Source organism: Gopherus flavomarginatus, chromosome 2 (genome assembly GCF_025201925.1).
Source record: "Gopherus flavomarginatus isolate rGopFla2 chromosome 2, rGopFla2.mat.asm, whole genome shotgun sequence".
NCBI lineage: Eukaryota > Metazoa > Chordata > Testudines > Testudinidae > Gopherus > Gopherus flavomarginatus.
The window spans coordinates 279,737,200-279,754,061 of NC_066618.1; the positions used below are offsets into that span (position 1 = coordinate 279,737,200).

At 44.5% G+C, this 16,862-nt stretch overlaps 1 protein-coding gene across 2 annotated transcripts in view; it reads left to right on the forward strand.

The window, feature by feature from the left end:
* FER1L6 (fer-1 like family member 6) overlaps window positions 1-16,862 on the forward strand; it is a 140,628-nt gene that overhangs the window by 62,008 nt on the left and 61,758 nt on the right. For both annotated transcript variants that reach the window (XM_050940492.1, XM_050940491.1), the window contains exons 13-18: window positions 1,945-2,131; window positions 10,008-10,128; window positions 11,610-11,710; window positions 12,335-12,425; window positions 13,986-14,105; window positions 15,849-16,001. In XM_050940492.1, coding sequence (XP_050796449.1) covers window positions 1,945-2,131; window positions 10,008-10,128; window positions 11,610-11,710; window positions 12,335-12,425; window positions 13,986-14,105; window positions 15,849-16,001 — 773 coding nt within the window. The remainder of the gene's footprint in view (window positions 1-1,944; window positions 2,132-10,007; window positions 10,129-11,609; window positions 11,711-12,334; window positions 12,426-13,985; window positions 14,106-15,848; window positions 16,002-16,862) is intronic.

Below are 16,862 nucleotides of genomic sequence, written 5' to 3' on the forward strand. Positions count from 1 at the left end.
AAGAGAAAATGAAAGATCTTTTTATAAATGTTAGCTGAACATTTCCAAACCTCAGAAAGATCAGTTCCAGGTAAATGCCTGGATTGAACCTGATTTCGCCTGAAGGACTTTGCTCATCCTTTCCTGGTTTACCTGCCTAATGAGGTCTCTGTGCACAGTGACAGTCCCATATTTTCCTTATGTCCGCTCATGTATGTGGACATGTGTTCCTTCTGAAGAATGTGAGTGCAGGGAGTGACCTCGTAGGCAAACAAAGCAATGTGTAATATTGACTTATGCTGACATTCAGTGGGAAAATAAACCAAAATTAACAGCAAGCTCATTTGTGTACTTGTGCAATAAAGGCCAAAGATCAGTTCGCATTAGGAATTAAAACTGGCAGTAAGTCTGGATCTGAAAACTGGTTCTGGCACCCTCCAGCTTTGTGCGTGTTTGGAATTGGGATCCAAATGTGGCTAAGAGCCGTTGGGCTGAGCCAAAATCTAGGTGAGAACATTGTAGCATCTGAGATTCAGACCCCAATTTCAGCCTCAAGCCCATCTCTAATTAAAATTGTAATAGACAGGTTGATACATACCCTCCTGATGTCAACTGACAACTGCCCTCTCTGGTACGTTTCTATAGGGATGACAGTACTGTTAGATGAAATTTGTGCATCATGAGTGCAACGTGTTCCCCACAGCACTGCTGTTAATAAGGCCCCCTCTGAACCCATACAATGCTAAATTAGCTTGAATGAAAACAGGCTTTAACACATCTGAAAACAGCTTTTGTAATTATGATCCATGTGTTGCAAAGAGCAGATACAATCACCATTGAAATTTCATACACATACTGGGAGCTGGGGCTACAACTCTGTACTATCCACTCCAAATATTCAGGCACCTTTTAGAATTTCATTAGCTAACGTCGGTTCCATATTCTTTCTGTGGGCCAGCTACTAGAGGGCAGCATTACCCATTCAAAGGCAGCACATTGCTATACTTTGTACAGCAGTCCTATATTACCATTTAACGGAAGTAACCACCTTAGCCTTATTAATCTTGCTGGAGTGGAGCCTGGACAGATAGATAATGTGGCTAACCCTTGCTGCCATAACCAATAGACAACAGAGCATTGTCAGAATAGTCAGCTAAGTAAGAGGTGGGGCAGAGGGGTTCAGTTGGAATCACTTTGGGTTTTTTTGTACATGGAGATTGTCTGCTTTGTGCTTCACTCCAGAAATTCTACAAAATAATTCTCTGGCTCTAACTTCGTAATGAAATCTGTAAAAATATCTCAGACTTTGAGGAGCTTTTAACTAAATCCATACCAGCTGGATCCCAGACATTCACCAGTCTCTGCACTCATTATCAGGACATGCTCCCTCCAATCCCTGAATTTGCCAGAGACCAATGTTTCCATTTAACAGTCTCTTGGACGACACAGATGTCTGTTGTGAGCACATAAGGCTTCACACTATTGTAAAGCTTCCCAGTGTAAAACTATTGCAAGAGGACAATCCAGCTCCTGCTGTATATGGACCATCATACAGTGGTTAAACCAGTGGTTCTCAAACTGTAGACTAGGGATTACTGGAAACAGATTACCCAGAGAGCTGATCTGTGGAGACCTGGCAGGTCACTTGGTGCTTCCAGGCTCTTCACTGCAAAGAAAAGCTCCTGTAAAGACAGCTAGAAAAAAGGAGCAGGAGTTAGCTTAGGTATCTCTACTAGGGGCAGTTCCTGCACAAGAGTAGGAAATAAGGAAATGCGAGCTGCCCTAAAGGACTGGAACAATTAAATATATCTACATTCCTATATCACTTTTCAAAAACAGGCTAATACAATTTTGGGGTGCATTAACAATAAAGCAAAGAAGAGCAGTTCACTCAGGTTTATCACCCTATCTCCTACGTAGCCTGATTCCATCCCCTGCCCTTATAACCTTGTTTTGTATCTCTAGGTAACTTTGGAAATGTTATTGATGGAGTGTCACCAGAAGTTGGTAGTAAAAAGAAGGGACATGAGGGAGAAGAGGAAGAAAGTGCCCCATTACTGCACGAAGGGGAGGGTGAAGCATCACGTGACGTTCCAGTACCAATGATATCCACCACTCACCCTGAGAAGCCACTCCTCACAGAAGGAAATCGGTAGAACGTTTGAACTTCATGACCTTAATGTGTAGTTTTCCGGCTTTTGCCCTGTAACACTAGGATGTAGGTTTTTTATTTAACAATTGCTAACAGCACTGAACAGCCTATTGTAGAATTGCTAAAACGTAATTGGCCGGTGTAAATCAGGAAAGCCCTATTCAAGTCAATGGATCTGCCTTGGGTTACACCAGCTGAGGATCTTGGATCAAACGTGGGTTGTCCTTAGAACTTTTGGTGATTTTAACAAGACTATATTACAGTGCCACATGATAGAGTCAGAGAAGGGAGAGTAGCTTTTTCAATACAGTGCCCTTAATAACAGTGATTAGTACTTTATTCTGTAAGTAGCTCCGCTGAAATCAGTGAGACTACATGAAGAGCAGGTTTTATTCAAGTGAACAAGGGTATCAGAATCTGGTCCTTATTTTGCAGATAATCAGATTTCGAAAACATTTCAAGATCTAGAAAATAAGATTTAAACAACAAATAATAGCAGAGATGGCGGGGGGTTGGGGGTGGTAGAGAACAGAAGAACAGACCATGGAGAAAAGATGGAGAGTTGATGGAGCAAAAAAAATACAAAAAGAAGTTTGCAGATGGACTTGTTCAAGTACAGAGGTGATTTTCTCTCACACTCACACATTTCATTTCATGTCGAAGATATCAATAAAACACAGTAGTTGATAGAACTATTCCTGACATTACTGAGTGCCGAGCAGAGGAAGTTCTATAATACAGGAGGCCCAAAACTTGACAGTACCTCTTCCTGTAGGCTTCAAGGCACTGCCAGCAGGAGTTATAGACGTAGGGACCATCTGGGAATTTTGGATATGGATCTCTGTTTTGGTTTCTGAACCTGACAGGAATTCGGGTTTAAATAGCTGCAGTAAAAGAATGAAACACTCTTCAAAGCTGCAATTCCATTTTTAGCTTGCTCAGATATTTATAAAGCTTTCTCTCATTAAGGATCCATTTCCCTCTAATTTGTGTAGATATACATTGTTTTTATTTATTTATTTATTTATTTATTTATTTATCTCTTCTCATGGTGTCTGTAGCCACTTGAACTGCTAGGGCCATCAGACAGCAGGAATGTCATTGGTAATTGTAATCACAGTCACTGAAAGGATATTCCTAATATTAATCAGTACTACAGTGGGACATTCAATATGTCAAATAAATATTGTGCTAACACCCATAAATTAACAGTAAAAACAGAAACAAAAAATCCAATTTGGCATTTCACACTGCTAACAAATTAACAAAAGTATAAAAAATGGCTTTCCCAACCAGTCATATGCAACTCCTCCCACCCGTGCAAAAGGCACCAGTAAATTGCCAGGAATTTTTCATATTTAATATAACAACGTATAACAAGGACAAACTAATCATGAAAATATGACTCTGTTCAGCTCCTCATAGCGAAATTAATGATAGGATGTCATGTCTCATTCTTCTAAGAGTACAGTGTTCTTTATCACAATAGGGCCAAGTCATCCCCTGTACAAATACAAAAACAAAGCAATACCAGCGACCCTTGAAAGGGTCAAGAAGCTCTGAGAATCGTAATTCAGTGAGTTCCCATCATATAATTCCCTGGGGGATGAGTGTATGGATGGATTTTTTCGTTTCCCCAATAGTGTGGGCCAGCGTGGCCTTTTGTGACCTTATGTTGAAATTTTCCCAATTCATAGGATGTTGCTAAAGATGAGGTGCAATAAAACCCAGTTTAGTTTTCAGGTGCAAGTCTCTAGGTCAGTTACATTTAGTAGCAAATCACTAGGTGACACTCTGAATGATACAACCCAACTTTATTAAAAAGAAAAGTGATTAGTTAAGCAAACAGGTATGCAATTACTACTTACACAAATGCTACTCTTATGCTCACACCCAGAGATGAAATGGTGTATCAGTGGGTGGCCAGTCCATTGACAACAGAGTGAAGTACGCCCATTGTGACAAAGTTCCTCCTCTACCTTGGTGGATCCTGTGCTTATTGGCAGATTTGCTCACCTCAGTGATCTTCCCCACAGTCTGGATCAACTCCTCCTGTGTCTGATCAGGAGTTGGGAGGTTTGGGGGGAACCCGGGCCCACCCTCTACTCTGGGTTCCAGCCCAAGGCCCTGTGGATTGCAGCTGTCTGTAGTGCCTCTTGTAACAGCTGCATGACAGCTACAACTCTCTGAGCTACTTCCCCAGGGCCTCCTCCAAACACCTTCTTTATCCTCACCACAGGACCTTCCTCCTGGTGTCTGATAACGCTTGTACTCCTTAGTCCTCCAGCAGCACACCCTCTTACTCTCAGCTCCTTGTGCCTCTTGCTCCCAGCTCCTCACACGCACTTCCTCTCCTCTGGCTCCCCCATCCCTGTCTGGAGTGAGCTCCTTTTTAAACCCAGGTGCCCTGATTAGCCTGCCTTGATTGGCTGCAGGTGTTCTAATCAGCTTGTCTGCCTGAATTGGTTCTAGCAAGTTCCTGATTACTCTAGTGCAGCCCCTGCTCTGGTCACTCAGGGAACATAAAACTACTCAGCCAGTGACCAGTATATTTGTCCTCTACCAGACTCTTGTACCCCACTGACCTGGGTCTGTCACACATCCCTCTCCCTTGCTCAACACCAAGGAGTTGGGCAGCTTGGGATGCCAGACAGTGCACACGTTACAAGCCATCAGCATTGCTGTGACAGCTCCCTGCTCTGTGTTGCACACGGAACTGGAAAGGTTGGAGGGATAAGAACCACCTGGTCACCCTTGTGTTCTTCTCCTTGTTCTGCTGCATTCATTGAAGAAGGGCATGGTTGGTCACGAGGACAAATCTGCGCCCAAGCAATTAGTAGCGCAATGCTTCCATGGCCCATTTTACGCCGAGGCACTCTCTCTCCACCACTGGATATTTTTGTTCCCTCGGAAGGAGTTTCCTACTGAGGTAGAGAATTGGATGTTTCTCCTCCCCGACCATCTGTGATAGAACGGCCTCCAACCCTACTTCCGATGCATCTGTCTGCAGGATAAATTCCTTGGTGAAATCAGGGGCTATCAGTACAGGGTTACTGCAGATGGCAGTCTGTAGGTCTGTGAATGCTTCCTCTGCTGCATCAGACCATCTCACCAGATCAGGTCCACGGGCTTTCACTAGGTCTGTCAGGGGGCTTGCCTTTGTGATAAAGTGGGGGATAAATCGTCGGTAATACCCCACTACACCTAGGAGTTCCCGGACTTGTTTCTTGCGATGTGGTCGGGCCAATTTTGGATGGCCTCCAACTTGTTCACTTGGAGTTTTACCAGACCTTTTCCCACAATGTGGCCAAGATATTTGGCCTTTGTAAACCCTACAGCGCACTTGGCAGGGTTTGCTGTAAGGCCAGCTCGCCTGAAGGTATCAAGGACTGCCTCCACCTTCTCTAGGTGGGTTTCCCAGTCTGGGGCATGAATGACCACATCGTCCAAGTAGGCAGCAGCATAACTGTTACACGGGCGTAATAGCTTGTCCATGAGGTGCTGGAAAGTAGCTGGGGCCCCAGGTAGTCCAAAAGGGAGGACAGTATATTGAAAAAGACCCTCTGATGTAGAGAATGCAGTCTTTTCCTTTGCGTCTTCTGCAAGGGAAATCTGCCAGTACCCCTTTGTCAAGTCTAAGGTAGTCAAGTACCGGGCATTCCCCAGATGATCCACTAGCTCATCTATGTGAGGTATGGGGTACGCGTCGAACTGGGATACTCCGTTTAGTCACCAGAAGTCGTTGCAAAACCTTGTGGTACCATCAGGTTTGGGCACCAGCACGATTGGGCTGGACCACTGACTGTGGGATTCTTCGATGATCCCCAACTCCAGCATTTTTTTTACTTTTGCTTTTATTTCCTCCCTTTTGGCCGCTGGCACCCAATAGGGCCTCATTGTTATTCTGGCCCCAGGGTTCATGACAATGTGGTGATATGTCTTGGTTGTTCGACCTGGCTTTGTCGAAAACACATCTTGGTTCCGGAAGATCATCTCAGATACCTCATTCTTCTGGTCTGGTGTTAAATCGGGAGACACTCTCACCTGTTTGGAAGGCTTGTTTTCCTGGATAGTTATGCATGCCTCTTGTGCATGCCAGGGTTTCAGAAGGCTGATGTGATAAATCTGTTCTTGTTTTCGGCATCCTGGCTGCCGCACCTTGTAGGTTACTTCCCCCACGGATTCAACCACCTCATAGGGCCCCTGCCATTGGGCCAGAAGCTTGCTTTCTGCCGTGGGAACCAACACCATCACCCGATCCCCTGGTTGGAACTGTCGACTTTTGCCTGGTGATTGTAATAGGTTCTCTGGGCCTCCTGTGCCTTTTCCAAATGTTCCCATACAATAGAGGTGACACGGGCTATCCGGTCTCGCATCTGTATTACATGTTCTATTATATTTCATTGGGTTCCTCTTCCCAAATCTCTTTGGCGATATCTAGTATGCCACGGGGGTGACGTCCGTACATAACTCGAATGGGGAAAACCCAGTTGAGGCCTGAGGTACCTCCCAGATAGCGAACACAAGGTAGGGCAGTAGGGTGTCCCAATCCTTCCCGTCCCGACTTACCACCTTCCTTATCATAGCCTTGAGGGTTCGGTTAAACCTTTCTACCAACCCAGCAGTCTGCGGATGGTAAACTGAAGTTCTCAGGGTATCTATATGGAGCAGCGTACAGAGGTCCTTCATTAGCTTTGACATAAATGGGATTCCTTGGTCTGTTAATATCTCCTTTGGTAGCCCCACTTGGGCAAAGATCCCCACCAGCGCTTTGGCTATCGTTTTAGAGGCTGTGTTCCACAGGGCAAAGGCTTCTGGGTAGCAAGTAGCATAGTCCAAAACAACAAGTATATATTGGTGGCCCCGAGCCGTCTTCTCCAGGGGCCCCACTAGGTCCATGGCTATTCGCTCAAAGGGAACGTCTATGATGGGAAGGGGTACTAAAGGTGCCTTCAGATGGGGACGGGGACTGTGCAGCTGACACTCCGGGCAGGACGCACAGTACCTCCTCACTTCTTCATGTACTCCAGGCCAGAAGAACCGTCGTAGGACTTGTGCCAGGGTCTTCTCTACCCTCAAGTGCCCCCCAAAAAGATGACTATGAGCAAGACTTAATACAGCGTTCTGGTGTTTTTGAGGTACTAAGATCTGCTGTACCTTCTGCCCCAGTACTGATGCAACCGGGTATAAAAGATTCTTCTTCATTATGAAGTAGGGTCCTGGCCCCTGGGTTCTCCCTTCCACGAGGACCCCATCTATTTCAGTCACCTCCCTTCTAATCTTCTCATACCTTGGGTCTTCAGCCTGGTCCAGTCCAAAATTTCCTCTTCTGGGGCTAATCTGCCCAAGATCTAGGGGCCCAGTCTCTGTTGCCTCTACTGGTTCAGAAGCGTTAGGGTGGAGGTCAGACTCGGGTACTTCTCCCTCCTAGGTGGCCTTCTTTTCAGCTGCTTGGGTCCACCTACCTACGAGAGTGACCCTCTGGCTTTGGGCCAGTATTTGGGTTCCCAAGGCCTTAGCTGCCCTCCTTTCCCTTTTTGACTTTCTACCCTGTCTGGTAATGGAAAATAAATCTGGGGATATTTCAGAGAAGACTGGAGGTTGACAGTCTACTGCGAATGCTTCACTAACTTCAGGGTTCCCCTCTTTCTCCAATCCTCCTACTGGGAGTAAGTCTCCAAACCCTGGGAAGTCCCTCCCTGTGAGTACCGGGTATGGGAGTTTAGGGACTACACCTGCTGCTACCTCAGTAGTGTTCCCCTGAATCTCAATTTTTACTGGGATGGTGGGGTAATAACCAACTGTCCCATGGACGCATGTTATCCCCGTACGCTTAGCCTGCAGCAGCTGACTACACTTCACAAGCTTCCCCGAGACAAGCGTGATAGCACTCCCTGAATCAACCAGTGCTGTGGTCTCGATCCCATTTAGCTTTACTGGTCTGGTGTACATGTGTGGGGTTAGTGAGACCCCCACAAGGTGGATTAGGGAGCATGGGTCTGCCTAGTTCCCCAGGTTACACTGCATAGGCTCCTCAGCACTGGGACACTGTGCAGCTATATGTCCCCACTCCCTGCAGGCATAACATCTGTATGGGGCCTTAGGCATTCCCCGGTGTCTTGGTTTGGGCAGTCTAACATCACAATCTTCTTCTCCCTCAGTGCTCCGACTCTTTGTGGCTTCTGGTGGGCCTTCAGCCCCTCTCTTTTTCCACCTGTGATCCCCTGGTTGCCCAGTCACACGAGCTCTAGGGCTTGGTGCTGCTAGTTTAACCTGGGATGCCTCTTCCTTAACTGGTCGGGTCAGCTCCCTCGCTGTCCTTCGCCTCTCTACCAGTGCGACAACCTCATCATAGGTGGAGGGTTTGTTCTGGCTTTCCCAAGCACGAAGGTTTGGCGGTAGCCCCCTCATGTATCGGTCGATGACCAGAACCTCTAGTATCTCTTCCAGACTCCGGAACTCTGTTCGCAACCACTTTCGTGCGAGATGGATGAGGTCATACGATTGGGTCCGTGGGGTTTTGTTTTCCTGGTACTTCCAATCGTGATACCGTTGGGACTGCACTGCGGTCGTTACCCCAGATCTGGCCAGGATCTCTGCTTTCAGCTGGGGGTAGTCTGCTGCAGCCTCTTCAGGCAGATCATAGTAAGCCTTCTGGGCCTCCCCACACAGGAATGGGGCAAGGAAGCTAGACCACTGATCTCGAGGCCAGGCCTGCCGTAAGGCTGTCCTCTCAAAGGCCAGAAGGTATGCCTCTACATCATCCTCCCGCGTTATTTTCTGCAGCCAATGGCTGGCCCGTACGATCTGCGTCCCATCATGGCCACAGTTCAACTCTATGCGGGTCTTTACCTGGTTTACTAGTTCCTGCAACATAGCCCGGTCTTGAGAAGCCTGGTCCATCAGCAGGCGATTAGTCTCTTGCTGCAACCGCCCTGCCTCCTGTTGAGCAGCTGCCTGGACACGGGTAGCCTCCTGCTGGGCCGCCGTAGCTTGTATCAATGCCCGTACTAAGTCATCCATTGTGGTGAAAAAAAAAACCCAACCCTCTACCCTTTTTTTTTTAAATCACCCTCCTCCTTCTGCCGCGCTGTGCACACCAAATCCCACTCTGACACCAGTTGTGACAAAGTTCCTCCTCTACCTTGGTGGGTCCTGCGCTTATTGGCAGATTTGCTCACCTCGGTGATCTCCCCCACAGTCTGGATCAACTCCTCCTGTGTCTGATCAGGAGTTGGGAGGTTTAGGGGGAACCCGGGCCCACCCTCTACTCCGGGTTCCAGCCCAGGGCCCTGTGGATTGCAACTGTCTGTAGTGCCTCTTGTAACAGCTGTGTGACTGCTACAACTCTCTGGGCTACTTCCCCATGGCCTCCTCCAAACACCTTCTTTATCCTCACCACAGGACCTTCCTCCTGGTGTCTGATAATGCTTGTACTCCGTAGACCTCCAGCAGCACACCCTCTTACTCTCAGCTCCTTGTTCCTCTTGCTCCCAGCTCCTCACACGCACTTCCTCTCCTTCTCCTCCACCTCCACCTCCACCTCCAGCTCCCCCCCCCCACCCCTGACTGGAGTGAGCTCCTTTTTAAACCCAGGTGCCCTGATTAGCCTGCCTTGATTGGCTGCAGGTGTTCTAACAGCTTGTCTGCCTGAATTGGTTCTAGCAGGTTCCTGATTACTCTAGTGCAGCCCTTGCTCTGGTCACTCAGGGAACAGAAAACTACTCAGCCAGTGACCAGTATATTTGTCCTCTACCAGACTCCTGTACCCCACTGGTCTGGGTCTGTCACACCATATAACCCTGGCACCCAAAGATTTGGCCCATTATTTACATTTGATTCCAGACTGCTCACAGCATTTAATGTATTTTCACAGGAACTATCACTACTTGCCGTATGATGAGAAGAAGCCCTGTGTCTATGTAAAGAGCTACTGGGGAGATCAGACCTTCCGACTGTACTTGTCCAATGTCCTACAGAAAATGGCAGATCTGTTGGTAAGCCTGGTGCTACATATGGTCAGAATTTGTTGGAAAGTATCTGTCAAAACCCTTTTTTGATGGAAAATTGGGTTTTTGAGTAAATAAAAACCTCTGTGGAAAGGGTCTGTTTTCCTCAGAAATTTTCAATTTCCATATCTTCAGAATACTGAAAATTTTCAGTCAAAGACCAGAAGCATTTCAAGTGTTCTGTTTCCACTGAAAACTTTGACAAAAGCTATATTTTGTTGTTTTTGTCTAAATTTTCTATGGGAAAAAATTCCTTTTCCAGCCAACTCTGGTGTCTATCCTGTCCAAATAAGCCTATGTAGCTCCTGGCCTGTAGAGACCCCAGCATGTTTCTGAGCTACCATAGGAAGCTTCACCCTGTCCCCCTGAGGAAGCAGTTACGTAAAGCCAGTCTTGGCATTATGCAGCAGCCTAAACTTGCTCACTTGCCAGGGATAAGTCCCGGACTCTCCTCCAATCCTTTTGCTATATATACACTGCAGTACAGCCATTCTGAATGTTGTTCCAGATCACACTGAGCGTGTAGAGGGCAAAGGATTTCTTCTGGGTTGGCTAACTGACTGGGGTGGCATATCTCCAATAAGGGTACATCAGGAAAAGGGACCCTTCCCACAGCCCTTCATTCAGGGAGCTCTACCAGCATATCTGATAAGCAGGTCTGCACAGAGAGCAAAGGACAGATTCCCTCCTCCCTACTTGCAGGTAAATGAAGGGAGCAGATGGCTCCCTTCACTGCAGCTGAAGCAAGGGAGTTCACAGATTGTGCAGGCACAGCAAGAGAGAAGAAACCCATGTGCTGTATTGGGAGTGGAAGGTTTTAGAAACACAGCAGATTACGTTGCTTTTTGCTTTAACCCTTGTGCAGTGGCACAGCCTGTCTCCTGAATGGGATAGCTCATTGCAGTCAGCATATGCCGCTTTTCAGAGTGTCTAAGCACCTACAGCTGTCACTGAGTTCATCTCTGAAAATCAAGCCACTTAACTGAACACCTGAGGGCTCAATCCAATCCCCATTGATGTCACTGGGCATTGCATTGGGCCTTATATATGAACGTAAGTGTGTTATTTTAGGCACCCAAATTTAAACAATTATGACCTAAATGACTAGCCTAAGACAATCATCTAGCTAATGGCAGATCTATATATAGAATCCAGGAAACCACAACTCTTGTAATTTAACCACTAGAGAATACTCCCCACTCACTTATATTTACAAATTAGGTAAAGAATATGGCCCCTAAATCAATACTTTAGGTGTAGAAAGGCTGAAGAAAGGCCCAAACAGAGTCACACACTTGTGGTCCTTCACTGGCATGCTCCAAACTCAGCGGTATGTCAAAGCTCAAACTTTTCAAGTTGCAAGATCACCTGTCTTCCTCTTACTGGCTAAACTCTGAATATCCAGAGTACAAATTATTACACTGACAGCTCTTGTTTATACAACTGTTTTTTTCACATCTTGTTCTTAGGAAGAAGGGTTAGAGGAAGTAAAAGATTTGATCAAGGTTTCAGAGACTGCGTCAGAAGAGAAAATGAACAACACTCTATATGCCTTCATCAGTCAATGCAGGTAACCCAGTTTACTAGAGGAGCATGAAGTGTACTTTATACATTGATAGCAATTTCCAGGCTATGGACCCATAAATTGGCAGGATGCATGAAAAATAAAATGAGCTTAATTTGCTGTACTTTATATTCTGCGGTAAAAGCAAAGAATTTTACAACTTCTGGCTCCTATTTTACGCAATATAATTTTATTTAATTTCCAGGACTTGTTTTCCATCTATCAATTACTGGATTCGATCTTAGGCTTTCTGGACTCTCAAAATAAAATATTTATATGAGAATAATTCAGAAGCAATAAGGTGCAAGACAGACACATAAAAATCTTGCACAGAAAGAACTCCCATTGTACCCTGAGCAAGATGGACAGGATTGGACCCAAAATACAGGCAGACTGCAAGAATGAATTAATTTATGTCTGAACATTACAGTACAGATTGTATGTACTTCTTAACTCTCTCTAGTATAGGTGCTGGCTTCAACATTTATATTAGACTGAGAATTCCAGCATCACCATCTTCTGCTTCATGCACTGTGCCAGATAACAATTTACTTGCAATCTATATTATCAGCCATCTTAATAAGGTAATCTCATAACAAATATTTCTGTATTACTATCCGCCAATCTCAGAGCCTTCATCGCTAATGCTGAAAAGAAGCCCCAAGGGATGAACCAGACTGCTTTGGACAAAAAAAGACTCGTGATGTGCAGGCAAGAACTGGTATGAACGGCTCCCTCTTTAAGCACTGGCACAATATATAAATGAGCTAATCTTAAACATATGCAGTGTGTGTATAGTAATTTGGATTTGGTTTCTTGGTGCCAGAGTGTTTTATAATGCATGTGAAAATTACATCCAAGATCTTTTTTTTTAAAGGCTACTGTGTTAAGCAAAACATTTTAAGAGTCTTTAAAGTAATTTTGAACATATTATTTTCAATATGTAACATGAAACAAACAATTACAGTAGAAAGCTTTGTTTTCCTTCATACCTGCCCTGATTTTACAGTAGTGTAACTCCTGACAGTTCAGTAGAGTTAGTCCTGATTTACACTAGTTGTAAGGCACTGATTTAGCCCAGGCCTGATTGCTTTGCTGGATCTGGGCCTAAGTTATAGAAGAATCAGGCCCATCATATTTTTGCTGTTTTTATATATATCTCTCATATATGGCAACAGCCATAGATAGATATAGACAAATGTGTGTATATTTAAAAATATTCTTGTTTGATTTTTCAAAGTTAATATGGCTAGTCTGATTTTTATTTTCATTTACACTAAGCCTCATTTACACTGCTCTGTCACATCTGCATCCATTTTAAGTCAGAATAGCATAAAAAGATCTTACAGTAAATGAGACCCTGGCACAGAATATCTAAAGAGAATTAAATATCCATACATTTTTTATCTCCCTCTAGATTTTATATATATACATCTGTGTTCTAGCTATCCTGTATGACTCCCATTACTGTAGCATCTGAGTGCCACACAATCTTTATTTATGTCTCTTTGCAACCACCTTGTGAGGTAGGGAAATACTCTTACCCGCATATTATAGATGGAGAACTGAGGCACAGATTCATTGAGAAGCTGAGACAGAGAGACTAAGTGACTTGCCCAAGAATACACAAAAAAGCCAGTGGCAGAGCAGGGCACTGAACCTGTCTTCTGAGGCCTCAATTACCAATCTACCCAGTGGACCATCTTTTCTCAGTATGAGAGCATCCATTTTTAATATATACACATAGGGGGACTGATCCAGATGATTGATAAGTACTAGCAACTCCCAGTAAAATTAACACCATCCTTCAGGAGCAGGATCATGTTAGTATCATAAAATATCATTATTATGCAGTAAATATACAGAGGGATCTTTACATATCCTAATAGGCCTGTATTTTCTACTATATCTTGTGGTTGCACAGTGTATGTATGTATTATTTTTATGCCATTGTTTGTAGTACAGTATCGATCAAAGCCCTCCATCAGGATCAGGGCCCTATTGTGCTAGGAGCAGTAAACACAAATTTCTGGAGACCTTCACTGTGTAAACACACACACAGATTGGAGAAAATGCACATTTTGTATAGCTAGAATCATTTCCTGAAAGTTAATTTGTCCTCTGCTTTTAAATTTGGGGGATGGGGGTGGGAAAAGCATTTTCCAGAGTGAAGCTGAGTAGCTATTTCCCCTTGCATGCGCAGTTGGATAGTTTGAAATACGTTTTTCATGAACTGGGAAGTGTATATGAAATACTTACCTATTGTCTACTCCTGTTCCAGGAAGCAATGTCCTCTGATGCCAATGGAATTGTTCAGCAACAGAAAAAAAAGATGTCAGTAGATGAAGTGATGCGTGAAACACAGAACTTTGTAGAAAAAATTCGATTCTTGGTTGATGAGGTATTTCACCAGTGACACGGGACTTTACCTAGTCACAGTATCTAATGTTTTAACTAAGATGACAAGTCTACATAATACAGTATAATAAGTAAAACTCTGGGTTAGATCCTGACTAGACTGACTAGCTGGTGATCCCCACTACTCTATATCCCCTCATAGGTGCCAACTCCATGGGTGCTCTGGTGCTGGAGCATCCATGGCGGAGGTGAAGGGGGTGCTCAGCACCCATTGGCGGACCTGCCAGTCAGCTCCTGCCCCTCCCCCTCCCACACCTCCTGTGCCATCAATCAGCTCCTCCCCCTCCACCAGCGCCTCTCATCTGCCAGTGATCAGCTGTTTTGCACCGTGCAGGGGCACTGAGGGGAGAGGCAGGACGCGCTTTGGGGGAGAGGCAGAACAGGGTGGGAAGAGGCAGGGTGGAGGTGAAGTGGGGGCAGGAAGAAGTGGGGTGGGGCCTTGATGGAAGGGGTGGAGTTGAGGGCGTGGCCTGGGGCAGAGCAGGTGTGAGGCACTTCTGCCTTACATATCGCCCTTGACATGGGAATGTCCTGGGAAATGGGGTTGTGGCCAGGGCACTGTGACATTGGCAAACTAGATACACTGTACATATATTTGCCTAAACAAAGAATATTAAACTCCATGGCGAGATTTCATCTGAAAGTAAACAATGAATCTAGGGCAAAAGAAGCACCTAAATGAAAAGTGCAGGATGGAGGAGTAGTATATAGGGTATCCCATGGGGTTTCTACACCCTCTGCCTGCCACACATCTGTGCATGTGCAGGCTTCACTTGCACTAGCGTGAGAGGTTGTGGAAGAGGGGGACTGTGACCAGTGGATCTGTGATTACATGGAAGATCCATGGCAAATCTCTCACTCTCACACAAAAGAGGGTCGTGCATGAGCCCTGTTGTAGTCTCAACTAGACAGCGTCTGTACTGCTATTCCATGGGCCTGGGAGAGCTTATTCAACCATCACCTCCTAGTCCCGATTCTCATTTTCCCTAAGGCATTAGGGTAAATGAGTATCAAGCCATAAATGTTAAGATCAGAAGGAACCATTATGAGTGTCCAGTCTGACTTCCTGCATAGCAGGGGCCATATATTTTTCACCCAGTGATTTTTGCATCAAGTCCCATAACTTCTGGTTGAGTTAAAGCGTCTCTGTTAGAATTACAGCCAGTCTGATTTAAAGACCTCAAGTGATGGTGTATCCACCATGTACCTCGGTAAGATTCTCTATTCAAACTTTGCAACTTATTTCTAGTTTGAATTTCTGTAGCTTCAACTTTCAGCCACTGCAGCTAGTTATACCTTTATCTGCTACATTAAAGATCCTTTAGTACGTGATACTTTTCCCCTGTGTAGGCCCTTGTAGCCCATGATCAAGTCACCTACTAACCCTCTCTTTGATAGTTTGAACAGAGTTTAAGCTCCTTAAAAGCTTAAAACCTTAAAAGGAACAAACTCTATCTGTGCTCAGGAATTGAGGTTTGGGCAGATATGTATCACACAGTCCGGTATATGGATTTTTAGGTGTGAATTGATAGATTCTCTAGACTATGATGCTTAGCTATCTCTTCTTAGGAAAGGCTGGCTTTGTCTTGTCAATTTGTTGAAAGGAGTCAGCTCTTGTTAACTGATGTTAAACAAAAATTAATGATCGTTTCTCATAAAAATAGCATTTGTTAATGTAGCTCTAGAGTTCAAAGCATACAAGTTCTGTTCCATGTCATTTTAATAGCCACAGCATACCGTGCCTGATGTGTTCATCTGGATGCTCAGCAACAACAAAAGAGTTGCCTATGCAAGAATCCCAGCAAAAGACGTGTTCTATTCCCCAGTAAATGAACTGAGAGGCAAAGACTGTGGGAAGATTAAAACCCATTTCCTGAAAGTAAGTCTGAGACATTTTGATCATTTACAAAGATGTTTTGAGCAGATAACTCCATTTTTATCCATGGTTCATTCAGCTCACATGTCTACCTTAAATATATGCAGAGTGAAATTATGCAGGAGATGATTTCATTTGAGATACCAGACATCTGAAATCCAATCTGCAAGGAATCTGTGGGTTTATCTGTATGATTTAGATCCATATTTCTCAACCAGTGGGTCACAACCCCTAAGGAGTCACAAAAGGCAATTCGGGGGACAAAAGTGTTGAAACCTTCATTGCAATCTAAAGCAAATGAAATCTCATTCCCCAACTTCACCTCACTGCCTCACCCTTCAAGGCTAAGTATGCTTTGTCAAATTCTCAAAATATACACACAAATAAATTCTATTGGCTTAGCATTGTTGTCATGGATACATTTTTACTCCTATAGAAAAATTGTGTCTTAGATTATATAGATCAGTGTTTCTCTACCTTTTCAGGTTAGTGACCCCTTTTTCCATCTATTTTATTTGTATTCTCTACCTGTCTGTTTTGCTTTTAATACCATGCTCATCATCATGGTGTCTAAGTAATTAATCCCCTGGCTTCCTGCTTCTGCATAAATCCAGACTGTGCATATCTATCTATCTATCTATACACGCACAAATAGATGTAAATTGTTAGAACATCACTAAACCTTTCTTCTCTGACCAATACATTATTAAGCAGCATTTGAAAACTCCAAGGAAAACTCCAACAGATTGACATTCACCACGCTCAGACAATGAGGAAGTGCAGAGATTCAGACATAATATAAACATTGCTGTTTATAACTCCAGTTTAAAATGTGCATGTAAGATACATGTTGGTAGTCCATTG